The 18,219-nt window shown below is 35.0% G+C and overlaps 1 protein-coding gene across 2 annotated transcripts; it reads left to right on the forward strand.

Moving 5' to 3' along the window:
* Positions 1–1,045: 1,045 nt before the first annotated feature.
* Positions 1,046–11,479, forward strand: LOC143065492 (uncharacterized). 2 transcript variants are annotated; one of them, XM_076239077.1, is made up of 10 exons: positions 1,046–1,107; positions 3,291–3,513; positions 4,460–4,805; positions 5,800–5,893; positions 6,362–6,481; positions 7,041–7,164; positions 7,725–7,853; positions 8,280–8,629; positions 9,029–9,167; positions 9,848–11,479. In XM_076239077.1, exons 2-10 carry the CDS (start codon positions 3,297–3,299, stop codon positions 10,420–10,422), a joined length of 2,094 nt encoding a protein of 697 aa, XP_076095192.1. In that variant the 5' UTR covers positions 1,046–1,107; positions 3,291–3,296; the 3' UTR covers positions 10,423–11,479. The 2 variants fall into 2 exon arrangements, with proteins under 2 accessions (XP_076095192.1, XP_076095191.1); XM_076239076.1 differs by lacking the exon at positions 1,046–1,107 and adding an exon at positions 1,126–1,149.
* The last annotated feature ends 6,740 nt before the right edge of the window (positions 11,480–18,219 follow it).

The raw sequence follows: 18,219 nt of genomic DNA on the forward strand, positions 1-18,219 counted from the left end.
TCTTAGTTATCTTTTACAAAAATCTTCTTCTCTGAAACTACTGGGACAAATTAATCCTAAATTGGCCACAATCATCATTTGGGTATCTAGTTTAAAAAATGTGTGGCGTGACCCGGCCAACCAACCAAGATGGCCGCCATGGCTAAAAATGGAACATAGGGGTAAAATGCAGTTTTTGGCTTATAACTCAAAAACCAAAGCATTTAGAGCAAATCTGACAGGAAGTAAATTGTTGATCAGGTCACGATCTATCTGCCCTGAAATTTTCAGATGAATCGGATAATAGGTTGTTAGGTTGCTGCCCCTGAATTGGTAATTTTGAGGAAATTTTGCTGTTTTTTTTTGTTATCTTGAATATTATTATAGATAGAGATAAACTGTAAACAGCAATAATGTACAGCAAAGTAAGAACTAAAAATAAGTCACTATGACCAAAATAGTCGATTGACCCCCTAAGGAGTTATTGCCCTTCATAGTAAATTTTTAACAATTTTCTTAAAATTTGAAGATTTTCAATAACATTTTCCACAGAAAGTCATGAAAGTACTGTTATAGATAGAGATAATTGTAAGCAGCAAGAATGTTTAGTAAAGTAAGATCTACAAACACATCACCATCACCAAAACACAATTTTGTCATGAATCCATCTGTGTCCATTGTTTAATATTCACATAGACCAAGGTGAGCGACACAGGCTCTTTAGAGCCTCTAGTTTTTTATTTTATAGCGTGTGCATTTCCTCTGCTCTTACAAATGTTTAATTTCTTCATCTATTCATATAATATTAAAAACTACACAATCCCTTCCTCACAAATGTTTAATTTCTTCATCTATCAATATAATAATAAAAATCATCAATTTATTGCCCGTATTTTAAAAAAGACTAAATGCATATTTTTTTATATTTAATAAAAAAAAGTTTCTTGTCGCTAAATAGCTTCTTGTCGCTTCTTGTCGCTAAAATTATTCTTCTTGTCGCTTTTAACGCTTCTTGTCGCTTCTTGTCGCTTATTGTCGCTAATTAGTGAGACCCATATCACGTGACAACAAACCGGCCATTTTGTCTTCACCAGAATATCCATATTGCTTCCTGGTAGAAAAAATAAAGTAAGGCGTAAGAAAACGCTAATTGTTCACTTGATGAAAACTGTAATTAGAAGTATCGTAATCTAGTATATCAATCTAATGTATCGTAAAAAAATGACAACAGAGAGACCAATGATATAATACAACTTCAAAATAGTTATGACGTTTTCTTAGTCCAAATAATTATGACATCTTGAAAGGCTATTATATTTTTTTTACTTTGACGCCTTTATGAGTTAACTATCTCAAAGGTCGCCAAATATAAAAAAAAATCTTCAAAATAACTAAAAAGTTGTTATTTAAATCTCACTATTTTCAGTACATCACAAGCCAAGGGTGGTTTTTACCCTCCCACCCACTTCAGCACTACTCTGGTGCCCAGACCAGAGTTTAAACAAGAATGGGTACTTTGGGGGCATCGGTTGGTCAGAGTTGTCCCCTACATGTTCTTTGACCTGGAGATCAATCTTCTGATATCTTTATGGTTTGTCTGTGTCCGCCAAGTTGCCCGATGGTTCTCACCGAGTACTAAGTCTTCCCCCACCTTGTATTCACTGTATATAGTTAGTTCCACGGTTTTACTTAAACGATTTATTTACTTGGATGTCTTCTCCTGCAAACGGAACTCGTCAGAAACATATATAGCAGAATTTTCAGTTTGTTGAAGGAGGCTATTATCCGACAGAAACAGAAACCTTGATAACAGACCTCCTGGTGTCCAAGCATTCCCTTTGTGTTGGTATGGGATTGATTGTCCTTGTTAAAATAGTTGTCGTAAATATACATTAGTGACACATCGACATAAATCCCAATAGGGAGCGGACATGGATTTAGTGATTTTGCTAGTGCTCGTCACTTTCGTAATTTAGGAAACTCGACATTTCTGAAATAGAACGAATCGAGGCCCTACATTTTAAAATGAAAGTACTAAAACGACACCTTCAGAAATGTCGAGTTTGTTTTAAGGATTACAATAGTTATAGAGGTTACTTAAGGTAATAAATATATGTCATTGAAGAGATAATTCAAGTGGGAACAGATTTATTTAGGTCACAAAGTAAGTGAAAGTCTTAGAAAATTTTTACAGCAATAATTTGAAGCATTGTCGAAAATGAGCTTCCTCCCTTGTGTTTTGTTAGGGGTTCGTATGGATAGTAAACCTGGTAATTGTAACAAGCCCCTGTGACTGATGGACAAAATTCAATGGTGCAGTACTACCATAAAGATAATAAATAGTATTTTTTTTTTCACTAATTTATTGACAAAAATTATACTTGTTGTAACATACATGTATTTTATTTTTGTATTCAATTAAATCATTTAAAGGACAATGTACTATTCTTTTTTCACAAAGACCAACAAACAGGAATTGTTTTTCTGAGACAAGTACCTGTGAAATATGACACTTTTTCTAGACAATCCAGATTGTGCAAAATACTTCACTAAAAATTCAACGGTAACCTTTAAAATTGTTGTCACGCACTAAAAACCCCCATGGGAACTTTCAAAAGTTGGCGGGTATGTAACAAGTCTTTCTATTTTTATGCCCCATTTATGGGCATTATGTTTTCTGGTCTGTCCGTCCGTCCTGCTTCAGGTTAAAGTTTATGGTCGAGGTAGTTTTTTGATGAAATTGAAATCCAATCAACTTGAAACTTAGTACACATGTGTTCCTTATGAAATGATCTTTCTAATTTTACTGCCAAATTAAAGATTTTACCTAATTTACACAGTCCACTGAACATAGAAAATGATTTTACGGATGGGAAATCCGTTTACTTATGACACATTCTTGTTTGAAGAAAAAAAAAATACATCATAACGATAATAGAAAAAAGCAGGCTGAGTTAGTGGGGATGCTTTTATGGTAATTCAAGTTACCTTTTATTCACCTTCTTCCACCTTAGAGCTACCAGCTCTTTGAATAATTTTTCTGTCCGAATGGTTCCAGGCTTAGGCACCATCAAGTAACCTCCTTTTCAAGGAATTTATTATTAACGTGTTCATAAATAAAACCTATGTGTGGTAAACAAAGTGATGTAATTATTTCCTGGAGATGAAACGCCCAACAACACTAGGAAATAAATGATGTATAGATATTTAAAGCTTTGATAACTTCCTTTATCATACTTTTCATGTTTTTTTACATTGGTAAAAGACCAAGTTTATTAGTTTATGTTTACAGTTATTTACTTATATTTTAGTACACAATGACAACAGTTTTGCCAGATCATCCAATGGATGTAAACCTAAACATGACAGCTATACACAGTGAGAACATTCTGAAGAATGTGGAGATTAACAAAGATCGTTTCCTCCAATTACCAAGTAGCACAGATTTTCTTCTGTCAAGTAATTTAAACGGGTTATTGCAATTGAATGCATCAAAGTTAGTGGAGATTGGTCAGTTTAAACCAGGTAAACAAGGTAAGAAATGTTTTAAATTGTTATTTAATCATGTTAATTAAGAAAAAAATTGGTTCAGGTATACCTAAATGCCTTTTTAAACATTTCATCAGCTGTTTCTGAAAGTTTTGTTGCCAAATGATATAGATATAGATATAGGGCTTATATTCATATATGCATGGCTGCTTGTATCAGTAATTAACCTGCAGTGATTGCTAGTCTGTCAACACTGAGGTTTAGAGTTCCAGCTCTGCTCAAGACAAGGTGCCTTATACACAGATCTTAGTTGATTCTTTGAGTCCCACTTTACACCTCTAATGATCCTGTTGATCATTTGATCTCAGGTTTATAAATTTACTGTTAATTAGTATCATCACTGCTAGTTACATGTGAATACAACAATTCAAAAGTTTACTTTGCCAAAAATATTCACAACAATTTTTTAGTAAAGATGAACCAGCTTATTTAAGAAAGCAATTATTTAATTTAAAATTTGGTGAAAGTTGTCAGTATAAATGCAATGGAAGACAAACAATATGGAAATCAATGTAAATCAACATAATTGCTTATATTTTCAAACATGTTAGTTTATGGATGGCTTCAAATTCTTCACTCTATTTATTAGAACCAAAATCCATCAATTCAAGAACCCATGAATATGTAACTTTTTTCTCAAACCAAGAAAGATGATACCCAGGAATAAAATTACAATCAGGGTAGTCTGACTTGGTACAAATTGTGGTTAAATTATAGTTGCACATACCTGCATAGGTCAGCTACCATCATTATGACTCCTAACTTAAACATAAGCAAGGAAATAAAACATGGCACATAATCATGAACGCAATGTGCTCACTACTACAGAACGCTAGCTTTAGTAGGTATGGCTAATTTGGTTTGTTTTTTGTATATAATATATATTTAATCAACAAGTGTTCAAAATATGATTTAATATTTTCAATTTCAGATCAAATGTCTTCAAAATATTTGGCTCCAAGAGATCCTGTATTAGAGACGCCAAGCAGTAACCACCAACCTTCAGACCAGCTAGTCCAATCTGTAGGGCCACAAGAAGTTGTTGGTCTTAAAACAAGTAAAAATTTGAGCTGTAATGAGATTGAACCAGAGGATAAAGATAACTATGTGAAGCCTATCTATACAGCAGTGCCAGTTAATACTCCTCCACAGTATGGTGGTGGATTGTACCAGTTGTTGAATGAGTGTGGTATTGAATACAGGGAGGAGACAGTTGTGTCACAAAACAATGTCCCTGTAAGGGAGGTGACCACGGCTTGTCAGCAGTACACACAAGGGTAGGTTAGATAACTCTGTACTCTTAGTAATTATACATCCACATCACTAAAACATTGTTTTTATGCACTTATGCAGATTAAGTTAGTTTCCTTTCATATTCCCAGGTGATTTACAGCATATATATTGAACTTATGGCTCACTAGGAAACCAGCACTCTTTCCTTATGAATGATTTAATAAAAGTGAAGGCCCCAACCTTGTCTCTGATTGTGTGGTGATCATGATAGTTTTCTATTATACTGGAATTGTATACTGTAAATTCAGAAATTATTGCGAGGTTTTTATTAATGCGAATAATGCGACTGAATGAGTATCGCAATAATAAAAACTCGCATTGTGATAAATGATACATATAACTGTATGTAGATTTTCCTGAAATCGCAATAGTTAATCTCGCATTTCACTCCATTCTTCAAAATTCGCAATAATAAGTGCACGCAATAATTTCTGAATTTACAGTAATTCTGATAAAAATGAAAAAAATAGCATGCACATCAACACACCTCAAAGACATGCATACCTGAATGATCTGCTTCAAAAATATGTACAGATTTTTCACAGTTTTTAAGTGCATATGTACACAAACATGAGAATTATAAATGATTATAGGGAACTATATTTCAGTGTGTATACATTTTGTAGCCTGTGCTATGTGTAGTTATGGAGGCAGGTGTCTTAGGAAAAACTTAGAACAAGTTCCACCTTTTCTGAAAAGGTTTTGTGGGGAATTATAATGCATCAAATAGACAGCAACCCAATGAAAAAAATGTTAAAAAGGTCTAAGGCTATATATAGTCTTCAACAACAGACCTGTGTTCACCAGTCACATAATAATGCTATGAGTCAACATAAATAGATCAAAGAAAAATGAATGTAATACAACTGTTACAATTATCTCTACACATACAATGTAATACAATTTACAATTATCACATACTTTTGCCTTAATGATTTGACAAGTTGTATGTTATATCCTTCTTTTTTTCTGTTTCAGACATATCATACATGGTGACAAAAATGCCTTGGAAATGTTGGCTAATGATGTGGTCAGCCTGAAGACTGGCACTCATGGTGTCATCACAAACCCGGTAATTATTACAAAATACTTATGTGTTAGAACTACAATCATTTCTACTAAAAAGGGGCCTCTGTGGCCAAGTGGTCTTAAGTAGTTCTATTACTGTAATGGCAAGCCAGTCAACACTGAGGTTGTGAGTTGGAACCCCGCTGGTGTGGCTGCACTTGACTCTAATCTTAATAAACTAGGATTGTCAGGCACTCTGTCTTCCTACACCAATAAAAACTGACAGCACAAAATCCCAAAAGTGGCTCTTAAAAGTGGCGTTAAAACACCAACAATCAATTAATCATTTCTACTACAGACAGTCGTTCAAGAAAAATTTAAACAATATATATTTATTTTAATTTTATGCATCAGTTGAATGTGTTATTATCAGTCGGAGTCGTTGTCTGTAAGGTTGTGAAAAGTAAAGTCACTTATATTTTTGACTCATTTCTAACCGTTTTAATTCAGTGATATATTATTTATATTTCAGAAATATGACTTCCTGTGGAATCCAAAATGTTCGGTGAAAAAGCAGAAGATCCTTGGACGAGGGGGCAATGGTACAGTGGAACTCTGTAATTATAATAATGTGGAGTTTGTCACTAAAACAGTAAGTTATATTATTGTGTCGGATGTCATATCTCAATAGTTAATAACAATGCTTAAAAAGGGATAAGGTTATTTAAGATTTATAACAAAAAAAGTTTTTTGATATTTTATTGAGGTGACAATTAATATGCCTTAGTGTAGATGGCATCAAGTTTTACCTTGTCCCTCTGGATGTATGGGTCCTGGAATTGGTCTCTGTTCTTTAACTATAGTATGCCTCAACCATACACAATGCTTATTACCACAAATCACAGATCAAGTTTGAGTTTGGATGATGTCACTTATACTGTTCTAGAATTATGCTGCTTTACAAATGAAAACAATGCTGTTGTTTTTTGGTTTTTATTGTCTAACTTAAGCTTGCTTGAACCAAATGTTATGAATCTGATATCCATTGCTTATTGTTACCACAAAACACAAATCAAGTACAAACTTGGGTAGCTTCATTTTTACTGTACTTAAGTTATGTTCCTAAATAACTTTATATGCAAGAGGCAGCATCATCTGTGTCCCATGGGCACATCCCTCATACTAGTCTCATGGTTCTATCTTTGTTTCAGATCTCCAGAGATTTCAGAGCCAATGAAGTGATGTTTACCAACTGTATGAGCCACGAGTTCATTGTTAAGTCACATGGTTTGATAGTGAGAAATGGTACCCCACAGATCATCATGGATTACGCAGGTATATGATAGAGATTATATGGAATGTATTGTCACTGTATAATGTAAGATTTATAACACAAGATAATAAATGCTGATGTTAGGTTGATATCAGATTGAAAACATTTCATTAACAAATGGTCACCAAAAATGATAAGTTCACCATCATGACCATATAGGTTTAGATTGACATTCGTAAATTATATACTGAATTAAATTAGGATGATTTCTTGTTTATATATATAAGCATTTTGTCTTCTTTCCAGTTAAAGTCTCACAATCTTAGCTGATGTCCCCAGAAAAATGGCTATTGTTATACTATTGTGAAAAGTTTCATTTGCACTAAAACTCCCCCTCCCCATGCATCATGAGTTGTAATACCTTGATAATAAGGTTGGCAACGGTGTTTCACTGTACAACGTCAACAATGAGCAAAACCCATGCCTCATACCAAGCAATAGGCTAGAATTGATTCAGGTATAAATTCAATTAAGCCAATGAAAAAGATTCCTGTTGTTGGATATGTTTATTATGATGTAAGACGACAGAATAAGTTTTTATTTAGTTTTATATTGCTTGTAGGAGACAACCTGTTACACTATGGTTTATCCAAAATGGTGGACGAAAGTGAGATTTGGAACATAACATTTCAAATACTGGAAGCCCTGAACTACTTACACTCTAACCAGATTAGACATTTTGATGTCAAGCGTAAGTTATTTTACAGGAATATGTACTCTTTAATTCTGTCATACATGCTCAAAGACTTAAGATCTGACCAGATTTCATACATTATAAACTTTGTTGGAGTTCATGAGTACATTGTAATAATATTCTGTGTGTATAATATGTAATAATGAAGGCGGATTTAGGGGGGGGGGGGGCCTTTTGTGGGTAATATTCTGTTGATTATTATAGAGAATCACGGAAACAAGAGGGTATAGAGAATAACGGAAACATGACCCTCTGATGAAAATTTCCTGACCCGCCACTAATAAAAGCATTTTGCTTCGATTGATCATTTAGATGCACTAAAGTACAGATAAAGCTAAAAATGAATATAGATATGATTTTTAGGGTTTATATTTGTTTGAACATTACATCTAATTTAAAATATTATTAATCTTTGTTTTACAGCTGAAAATATAGTACTTATGGAGGATGCTTTAGGAAACAAAACATTGAAACTTGCAGATTTTGGAGGAGCCACTCTATTCACAGAGGAAGTGGACTGTCTTAGTTGGACTCCTGCTTACATGGCACCAGAAATGGACCAGTTTTATTTAAACAAACAGTTCCCTGGACAAAGATTGATCACTACGTCCTGTGGTCAGATCACAGAGAAATGTGACATCTACTCGTTGGCTTTGTCCATTCTGTTTCTGTATGTCAGAGGACATATCCTTATAAAACATATAACCAAAGGGGTACAGGCAATGGTGGGCTATGAGAAAGCTGATACTGTCAGCATGAAAATTGTCATTATGGTATGTACGGTTTGATATAAACAGTGAAATCTTTTAATTTAATTTTCTTTTATTGCCATGTACATAGCAGCTATATCACAAATAATATGTACGGTTTAAGGAAAACAGTGAAGGCTCTAGAAAATTATATTTTTTTCATCATATTTGTTAATTGACAGACAGACAGACTGAAATTGCCATGCATAAAAATTATCCAACAAATAATAAGGGTTAAAATCTTTTTGACAAATTCATACAAGAAAACAAGACGATATATTTTTTTCAAGATTTCAAATACACATAATTTTATATTTTTAAAGCACACAGTCTTTGAAATGCAACACATATATATATAAATAAGAAAACTGTCAATATGTCTTTAAATAAATAAACTATGAAGATATTGCATCTATTTTACAGAATGCTAAGAATCCCAGCCTTGCTGAAAGTCTGATTCCACCAAATGTAGGTAAAGAAATGAAAGCTGTGTTATCTGGCATGCTGAAAGGCAATGTTGACAACAGATGGACAGCTAAAGCTGCTATGGATCAAATGAAAGGTTAATAATAATATGTAACAGTTGAAAGAATTGTTATAAGTAATTTATATAAGACTGGTAACTTCTAGTGTATTTCTGAAATCATGGTCTTTCAAATTGTTTCAGGGTGCTGACGACATAATTTTTGTCTCATTTATTTTAGTTTTAAAATTAAATTGAGAATGGAAATAAGAGACAAAAACTGACCAAAGAGCAGACAACAGGGAAGGCCACCATGGGTGCTTGTACTGACATTTTTTTAAACGAAATTAGTGCAAACTATACACATGTTTTGCTTTTGGTAAAATATTTAGCATAAAGGCCAACCTGTGGAACAATCAATATAAAGTGGAGCCTCCCATGGATTATCTTTTGATTATCCATTATCTATTTATTAGTTTCTACACATTATAAAATGTTTCCAATATTATCTCACATTGTCATTTGGGTATGATATAGATAAACTAGACTATAGTTGTCCTCCGTTTAATATGTAATATTTTAAATGTTTTACTCAGAAGAGGACACATAGAAATGCTGTTAATTAATGTTTACTGAGAAATGATTTTTACCAACAATAAGCTATGAGTCTATAACAGAACACTGATGGTTCATGGTTTATACAGGTGTAGTATAGAAAAGTTAGTTTAAATCATGAATATGGTAATCAGAAATACATTCCAACATTTCTCTCATTACAGAACTGTCGTCAGCTTCTCACAAGAGTATGGAACCTAAAAAGATTATCAGGAGAAAGTCCAAATCCACAGAAAACAAACTAAGGAATAACCAGAACATACGACCTAAAGTACCCAAACTTGTTATCGTTACTCTCGACAAAACTGGTAGGAAAGTAGGAGAATACAAGAATACTGAGCCATTCACTATACCAAGGTATACAAACGGTAACTCCTTAGAAACTGAGGAACACCAACGACCTTTACGGGATCTGAATATTGACCTTCAGTTGCATGTCATCATTGAACAGTCTAATAACGTAAAGGATGAAAAGATGAAACAGATTATTGATGAAGAGAATCGTCCATTACTGAAAAGGCTGGTCAAACGTAAACTTAAAGATAAAGTCAATGGAGAGATAGCTTTCAAGATGACAAAAATGAGGGAAGAACTGGAGAGCAGCGGCTCATCTTCAAGTGGCATGTCAGTAAACCTGAGCGGACGAGGACATGTTATTATGGCTCCTACAGAACCAGAAGTTGTTCCTATGAATGAGGGGCCAGGCAATATTCCAAATTTTGACATGTTCCTGGATTGATCGCATATTGTGACTTTATTGTTGTGAATTTTTACTTAATTTTGTCCTTACAGCTGTACAAAATAAGGTCTGTAATAAATATTTATAAATGAATGAGAGATGTTGGAAGAAACTTGTCAGGAAGAAAACATTGATTCAGTAAAAAAAAATATTATTGGATGTAAAATATTTTTAATGTGATCAGTTGTTCTTTTCCATTCAATTAAAGTATAATCATTTTTATCATATTCCTTTTTTTAACTGTTAACAGAACAGGTGATTTAAACTGGACATAAATTTCCACAGATTTATAAATACATTACTAACTGGGATTTCCCAATTTATTTTCTGTCTGGACAAACCATAGAAATTCAAGCTATAGGTTTCATGTTCCCACTATTTTGGATTTCCCAATATATAAATATAAATCCATTGTGTGTATGAAACCTGAAGAATGTGAACAATAATTGTACATACAAATGGTTTCTTAATCTTTTTTATTAAATAATATCTGAAGTAGAAAAAATGCTCACTATTTTTGAAATAAAGGGAATCATTAGTATGAAAATATAGCATTGTATTATTGTACATTTATTTATTTTGTATGTATATATGAGAGAATGTATTTATTTTGTTAAATGTTGACTGCTTCATAGATTCATTTGATTCCTCAAATATTGTAACTAGGGTAACATGACATTAATTTAGTGACTACATACAAATAATTATGTATAAATGTTAGCATCATTTATTTTCTCAAAACTATAAATTATATTTTTTGAGAGTGAGAAAATAATCCTTACAAATTATCAAAGAAATAGTTTTGCCCTCAAATATTTTTTTTTGTAGAAATGAAATACACTTTTCTGTTTTGTTTTTTTGTTGTTGTGCAAAAAGTTTGCTTGAGATCATTGGACACGTGCAATTCATTGTATATATGTAAAGATAGCAATACCTATGATTTTAATTTAAATAATTATTGCATTATATATTGATTGATCTGTTGATTGTGTTTTTATATACATTTATATATGTTTTGAGGAATTGCCTTTACATCCAATAAAAGTTGTAAATAGAACTGAGATTTAGTATTTTGGTTAACTACATTAGTTGATATTTTCTCTATAAATAGGTAAACTTGTTTCAGACTTATAAAGAGAAGCACAGATATCAATGAGAATAGGCTGAAGAAGATGTAATGAAATTATTAATAGATCATCAATATGACTTCAAAGGACAAAGCACATATGGCTTGTATATGTTATACTTCAAGGGGGTTGGGACCTATCAATTGTTCTACAAGTCATTATTTTTAGTTCGAGATGCAAACTCAAATACTTAAGATTGGGTTACAACTTTATTTAGATATATATGTCAAATATTTTAAGAAGTTTATTCTTATAATTTTTAGGTCAAAGATCAAGGTCATAGTTTCTGAATATAGGATAGATTTTTTTTCAGTCAAGTGATTTCTAGACTCAAACAAAATAAAGGATTGAAACTTTACTTGGATATATTTTTGAAAAAAAAGGAGTTATGGTATGAATGCCAATGAGACAACTATCCACTGAAGTTCAAATGAAGTGGATAAAAGCAATTATTAGCAACTGCAAGGCATTCAAGAATGAGAAAAACTTGTACGGTCTGCTATAAAAGGCCCCATTATGAAAAATAAAACAATGCAATTGAGAAAGCTAACGGCCAGAAGACATTAATCTTACAGGAACATTTTTTGACTTGAGAGTCTAATAAGACCGGCACCAAATTACACATGTATTGGTCTCTTTAGTCTTAACAACAAGATAGCCACTACAAAACACATATATGGGTCTTTATAATATTTAACAAGAAGAAGGCCACAAGACAACACATGTATTGGCCTCTTAAGTCTTTAACAACAATATGGCCACCACATAACACATGTACAAGTCTTTATAGTATTTTACAACTAGATGGCCTCCACACAACACATACATGTGTCTTTTTAGTCTTAATTGACATGAGGGTTACCACACAAAACTTGTATTGGTCTCTATAGTATTTAAGAACAGGACGACCACCACACAACATATGTATAAGTCTCTAGTATTTAACAACAAGATGTCGACCACATAACACATGTTTTGGTCTCTATAGTCTTTAACAACAAGAAGGCCATCACACAAAACATGTTTGGGTCTCTATAGTCTTTAACAACAAGAAGGCCACCACAGAACACATGTTTGGGTCTCTATAGTCTTTAACAACAAGAGGGCCACCACACAACACATGTTTGGGACTTTATAGTCTTTAACAACAGAAGGCCACCACACAACACATGTTTGGGTCTCTATAGTCTTTAACAACAAGAAGGCCATCACACAACACATGTTTGGGTCTCTATAGTCTTTAACAACAAGAAGGCCATCACACAACACATGTTTGGGACTCTATAATCTTTAACAACAAGAAGGCCATCACACAACACATGTTTGGGTCTCTATAATCTTTAACAACAAGAAGGCCACCACACAACACATGTTTGGGTCTCTATAGTCTTTAACAACAAGATGTCAACCACATAACACATGTTTGGGACTCTACAGTCTTTAACAACAAGACGGCCATCACACAACACATGTTTGGGACTCTATAATCTTTAACAACAAGAAGGCCATCACACAACACATGTTTGGGACTCTATAGTCTTTAACAACAAGAAGGCCACCACACAACACATGTTTGGGTCTCTATAATCTTTAACAACAAGATGGCCATCACACAACACATGTTTGGGTCTCTATAGTCTTTAACAACAAGATGGCCATCACACAACACATGTTTGGGACTCTATAGTCTTTAACAACAAGATGGCCACCACACAACACATGTTTGGGACTCTATAGTCTTTAACAACAAGAAGGCCACCACACAACACATGTTTGGGACTCTATAGTCTTTAACAACAAGAAGGCCACCACACAACACATGTTTGGGTCTCTATAATCTTTAACTACAAGATGGCCATCACACAACACATGTTTGGGACTCTATAGTCTTTAACAACAAGAAGGCCACCACACAACACATGTTTGGGACTCTATAGTCTTTAACAACAAGAAGGCCACCACACAACACATGTTTGGGTCTCTATAGTCTTTAACAACAAGAAGGCCATCACACAACACATGTTTGGGACTCTATAATCTTTAACAACAAGAAGGCCATCACACAACACATGTTTGGGACTCTATAATCTTTAACAACAAGAAGGCCATCACACAACACATGTTTGGGACTCTATAGTCTTTAACAACAAGAAGGCCACCACATAACACATGTTTGGGTCTCTATAATCTTTAACAACAAGAAGGCCATCACACAACACATGTTTGGGACTCTATAGTCTTTAACAACAAGAATGCCACCACATAACACATGTTTGGGTCTCTATAATCTTTAACAACAAGAAGGCCATCACAGAACACATGTTTGGGTCTCTATAATCTTTAACAACAAGAAGGCCATCACACAACACATGTTTGGGACTCTATAATCTTTAACAACAAGAATGCCACCACATAACACATGTTTGGGTCTCTATAATCTTTAACAACAAGAAGGCCATCACAGAACACATGTTTGGGTCTCTATAATCTTTAACAACAAGAAGGCCATCACACAACACATGTTTGGGACTCTATAATCTTTAACAACAAGAAGGCCATCACACAACACATGTTTGGGACTCTATAGTCTTTAACAACAAGAAGGCCACCACATAACACATGTTTGGGTCTCTATAGTCTTTAACAACAGAAGGCCATCACACAACACATGTTTGGGACTCTATAGTCTTTAACAACAAGAAGGCCATCACACAACACATGTTTGGGACTCTATAGTCTTTAACAACAGAAGGACACCACACAACATATGTTTGGGACTCTAGTCTTTAACAACAAGAAGGCCACCACACAACACATGTTTGGCACTCTATAATCTTTAACAACAAGAGGACCACCACACAAGACATGTTTTGGTCTCTATAGTCTTTAAAACAAAACAGCCACCAAACAACACATGGTTTTATATTTATTTACAAGTATGCCACCACACAACATGTTTTTGTCTCTATAGTCTTTTACAACAAGACAGTTACCACATAACACATGTTTGGGTCTCTATAATCTTTAACAACAAGAGGGCCACCACACAACACATGTTTGGGACTCGTTAGTCTTGAACATCAAGAAGGCCACCACACAACACATGTTTGGGACTCTTTAGTCTTTAACAACAAGAAGGCCACCACACAACACATGTTTGGGACTCTATAGTCTTTAACAACAAGAAGGCCACCACACAACACATTTTTGTGTCTCTATTAGTCTTTAACAACAAGAGGTCCACCACACAACACATGTATGAGTCTCTATAGTCTTTAACAACAAGAAGGCCACCACACAACACATGTTTTGGACTCTATAGTCTTAAACAACAAGAAGGCCACCACACAACACATGTTTGACTCTATAGTCTGTAACAACAAGAAGGCCACCACACAACACATGTTTGGGTCTCTATAATCTTTAACAACAAGGCAACCACACAACACATGTTTGGGACTCTATAATCTTTAACAAAAAGAGGGCCACCACACAACATATGTTTGGGACTCTATAGTCTTTAACAACAAGAAGGCCACAACACAACACATGTTTGGGACTTTATAGTCTTTAACAACAAGAAGGCCACCACACAACACATGTTTGGGACTCTATAGTCTTTAACAACAAGAAGGCCATCACACAACACATGTTTGGGACTCTATGGTCTTTAACAACAGAAGGCCATCACACAACACATGTTTGGGACTTTATAGTCTTTAACAACAAGAAGGCCATCACACAACACATGTTTGGGACTCTATAGTCTTTAACAACAAGAAGGCCACCACACAACACATGTTTGGGACTCTATGGTCTTTAACAACAGAAGGCCACCACACAACACATGTTTGGGACTCTATAGTCTTTAACAACAAGAAGGCCACCACACAACACATGTTTGGGTCTCTATAGTCTTTAACAACAAGAAGGCCATCACACAACACATGTTTGGGACTCTATAATCTTTAACAACAAGAAGGCCATCACACAACACATGTTTGGGACTCTATAATCTTTAACAACAAGAAGGCCATCACACAACATATGTTTGGGACTCTATAGTCTTTAACAACAAGAAGGCCACCACATAACACATGTTTGGGTCTCTATAATCTTTAACAACAAGAAGGCCATCACACAACACATGTTTGGGACTCTATAGTCTTTAACAACAAGAAGGCCACCACATAACACATGTTTGGGTCTCTATAATCTTTAACAACAAGAAGGCCATCACAGAACACATGTTTGGGTCTCTATAATCTTTAACAACAAGAAGGCCATCACACAACACATGTTTGGGACTCTATAATCTTTAACAACAAGAAGGCCATCACACAACACATGTTTGGGACTCTATAGTCTTTAACAACAAGAAGGCCACCACATAACACATGTTTGGGTCTCTATAGTCTTTAACAACAGAAGGCCATCACACAACACATGTTTGGGACTCTATAGTCTTTAACAACAAGAAGGCCACCACATAACACATGTTTGGGTCTCTATAGTCTTTAACAACAGAAGGCCATCACACAACACATGTTTGGGACTCTATAGTCTTTAACAACAAGAAGGCCATCACACAACACATGTTTGGGACTCTATAGTCTTTAACAACAGAAGGACACCACACAACATATGTTTGGGACTCTAGTCTTTAACAACAAGAAGGCCACCACACAACACATGTTTGGCACTCTATAATCTTTAACAACAAGAGGACCACCACACAAGACATGTTTTGGTCTCTATAGTCTTTAAAACAAAACAGCCACCAAACAACACATGGTTTTATATTTATTTACAAGTATGCCACCACACAACATGTTTTTGTCTCTATAGTCTTTTACAACAAGACAGTCACCACATAACACATGTTTGGGTCTCTATAATCTTTAACAACAAGAGGGCCACCACACAACACATGTTTGGGACTCGTTAGTCTTGAACATCAAGAAGGCCACCACACAACACATGTTTGGGACTCTTTAGTCTTTAACAACAAGAAGGCCACCACACAACACATGTTTGGGACTCTATAGTCTTTAACAACAAGAAGGCCACCACACAACACATTTTTGTGTCTCTATTAGTCTTTAACAACAAGAGGTCCACCACACAACACATGTATGGGTCTCTATAGTCTTTAACAACAAGAAGGCCATCACACAACACATGTTTGGGACTTTATAGTCTTTAACAACAAGAAGGCCACCACACAACACATGTTTTGGATTCTATAGTCTTAAACAACAAGAAGGCCACCACACAACACATGTTTGACTCTATAGTCTTTAACAACAAGAAGGCCACCACACAACACATGTTTGGGACTTTATAGTCTTTAACAACAAGAAGGCCACCACACAACACATGTTTGGGACTCTATAGTCTTTAACAACAAGAAGGCCATCACACAACACATGTTTGGGACTCTATGGTCTTTAACAACAGAAGGCCATCACACAACACATGTTTGGGACTTTATAGTCTTTAACAACAAGAAGGCCATCATGGGACTCTATAGTCTTTAACAACAAGAAGGCCACCACACAACACATGTTTGGGACTCTATGGTCTTTAACAACAGAAGGCCACCACACAACACATGTTTGGGACTCTATAGTCTTTAACAACAAGAAGGCCACCACACAACACATGTTTGGCACTCTATAATCTTTAACAACAAGAAGGCCATCACACAACACATGTTTTGGTCTCTATAGTCTTTAACAACAGAAGGCCATCACACAACACATGTTTGGGACTTTATAGTCTTTAACAACAAGAAGGCCATCATGGGACTCTATAGTCTTTAACAACAAGAAGGCCACCACACAACACATGTTTGGGACTCTATGGTCTTTAACAACAGAAGGCCACCACACAACACATGTTTGGGACTCTATAGTCTTTAACAACAAGAAGGCCATCACACAACATATGTTTGGGACTCTAGTCTTTAACAACAAGAAGGCCACCACATAACACATGTTTGGCACTCTATAATCTTTAACAACAAGAAGGCCATCACACAACACATGTTTTGGTCTCTATAGTCTTTAAAACAAAACAGCCACCAAACAACACATGGTTATATATTCATTTACAACAAGTTTTGGTCTCAAAGTCTCTAAACATGAGAAGACCACCACACAAAACATGTTTGGGTCTCAAAGTCTCTAAACATGAGACGACCACCGCACAAAACATGTTTGGGTCTCAAAGTCTCTAAACATGAGAAGACCACCACACAAAACATGTTTGGGTCTCAAAGTCTCTAAACATGAGAAGACCACCACACAACACATGTTTGGGTCTCAAAGTCTCTAAACATGAGACGACCACCACACAAAACATAATTGGGTCTCAAAGTCTCTAAACATGAGAAGACCACCACACAACACATGTTTGGGTCTCAAAGTCTCTAAACATGAAAAGACCACCACACAACACATGTTTGGGTCTCAAAGTCTCTAAACATGAGAAGACCACCACACAACACATGTTTGGGTCTCAAAGTCTCTTAAACATGAGAAGACCACCACACAACACATGTTTGGGTCTCAAAGTCTCTAAACATGAGAAGACCACCACACAAAACATGTTTGGGTCTCAAAGTCTCTAAACATGAGAAGACCACCAAACAAAACATGTTTGGGTC

The sequence above is a fragment of the Mytilus galloprovincialis genome, chromosome 2, assembly GCF_965363235.1.
Source record: "Mytilus galloprovincialis chromosome 2, xbMytGall1.hap1.1, whole genome shotgun sequence".
Taxonomy (NCBI): domain Eukaryota; kingdom Metazoa; phylum Mollusca; class Bivalvia; order Mytilida; family Mytilidae; genus Mytilus; species Mytilus galloprovincialis.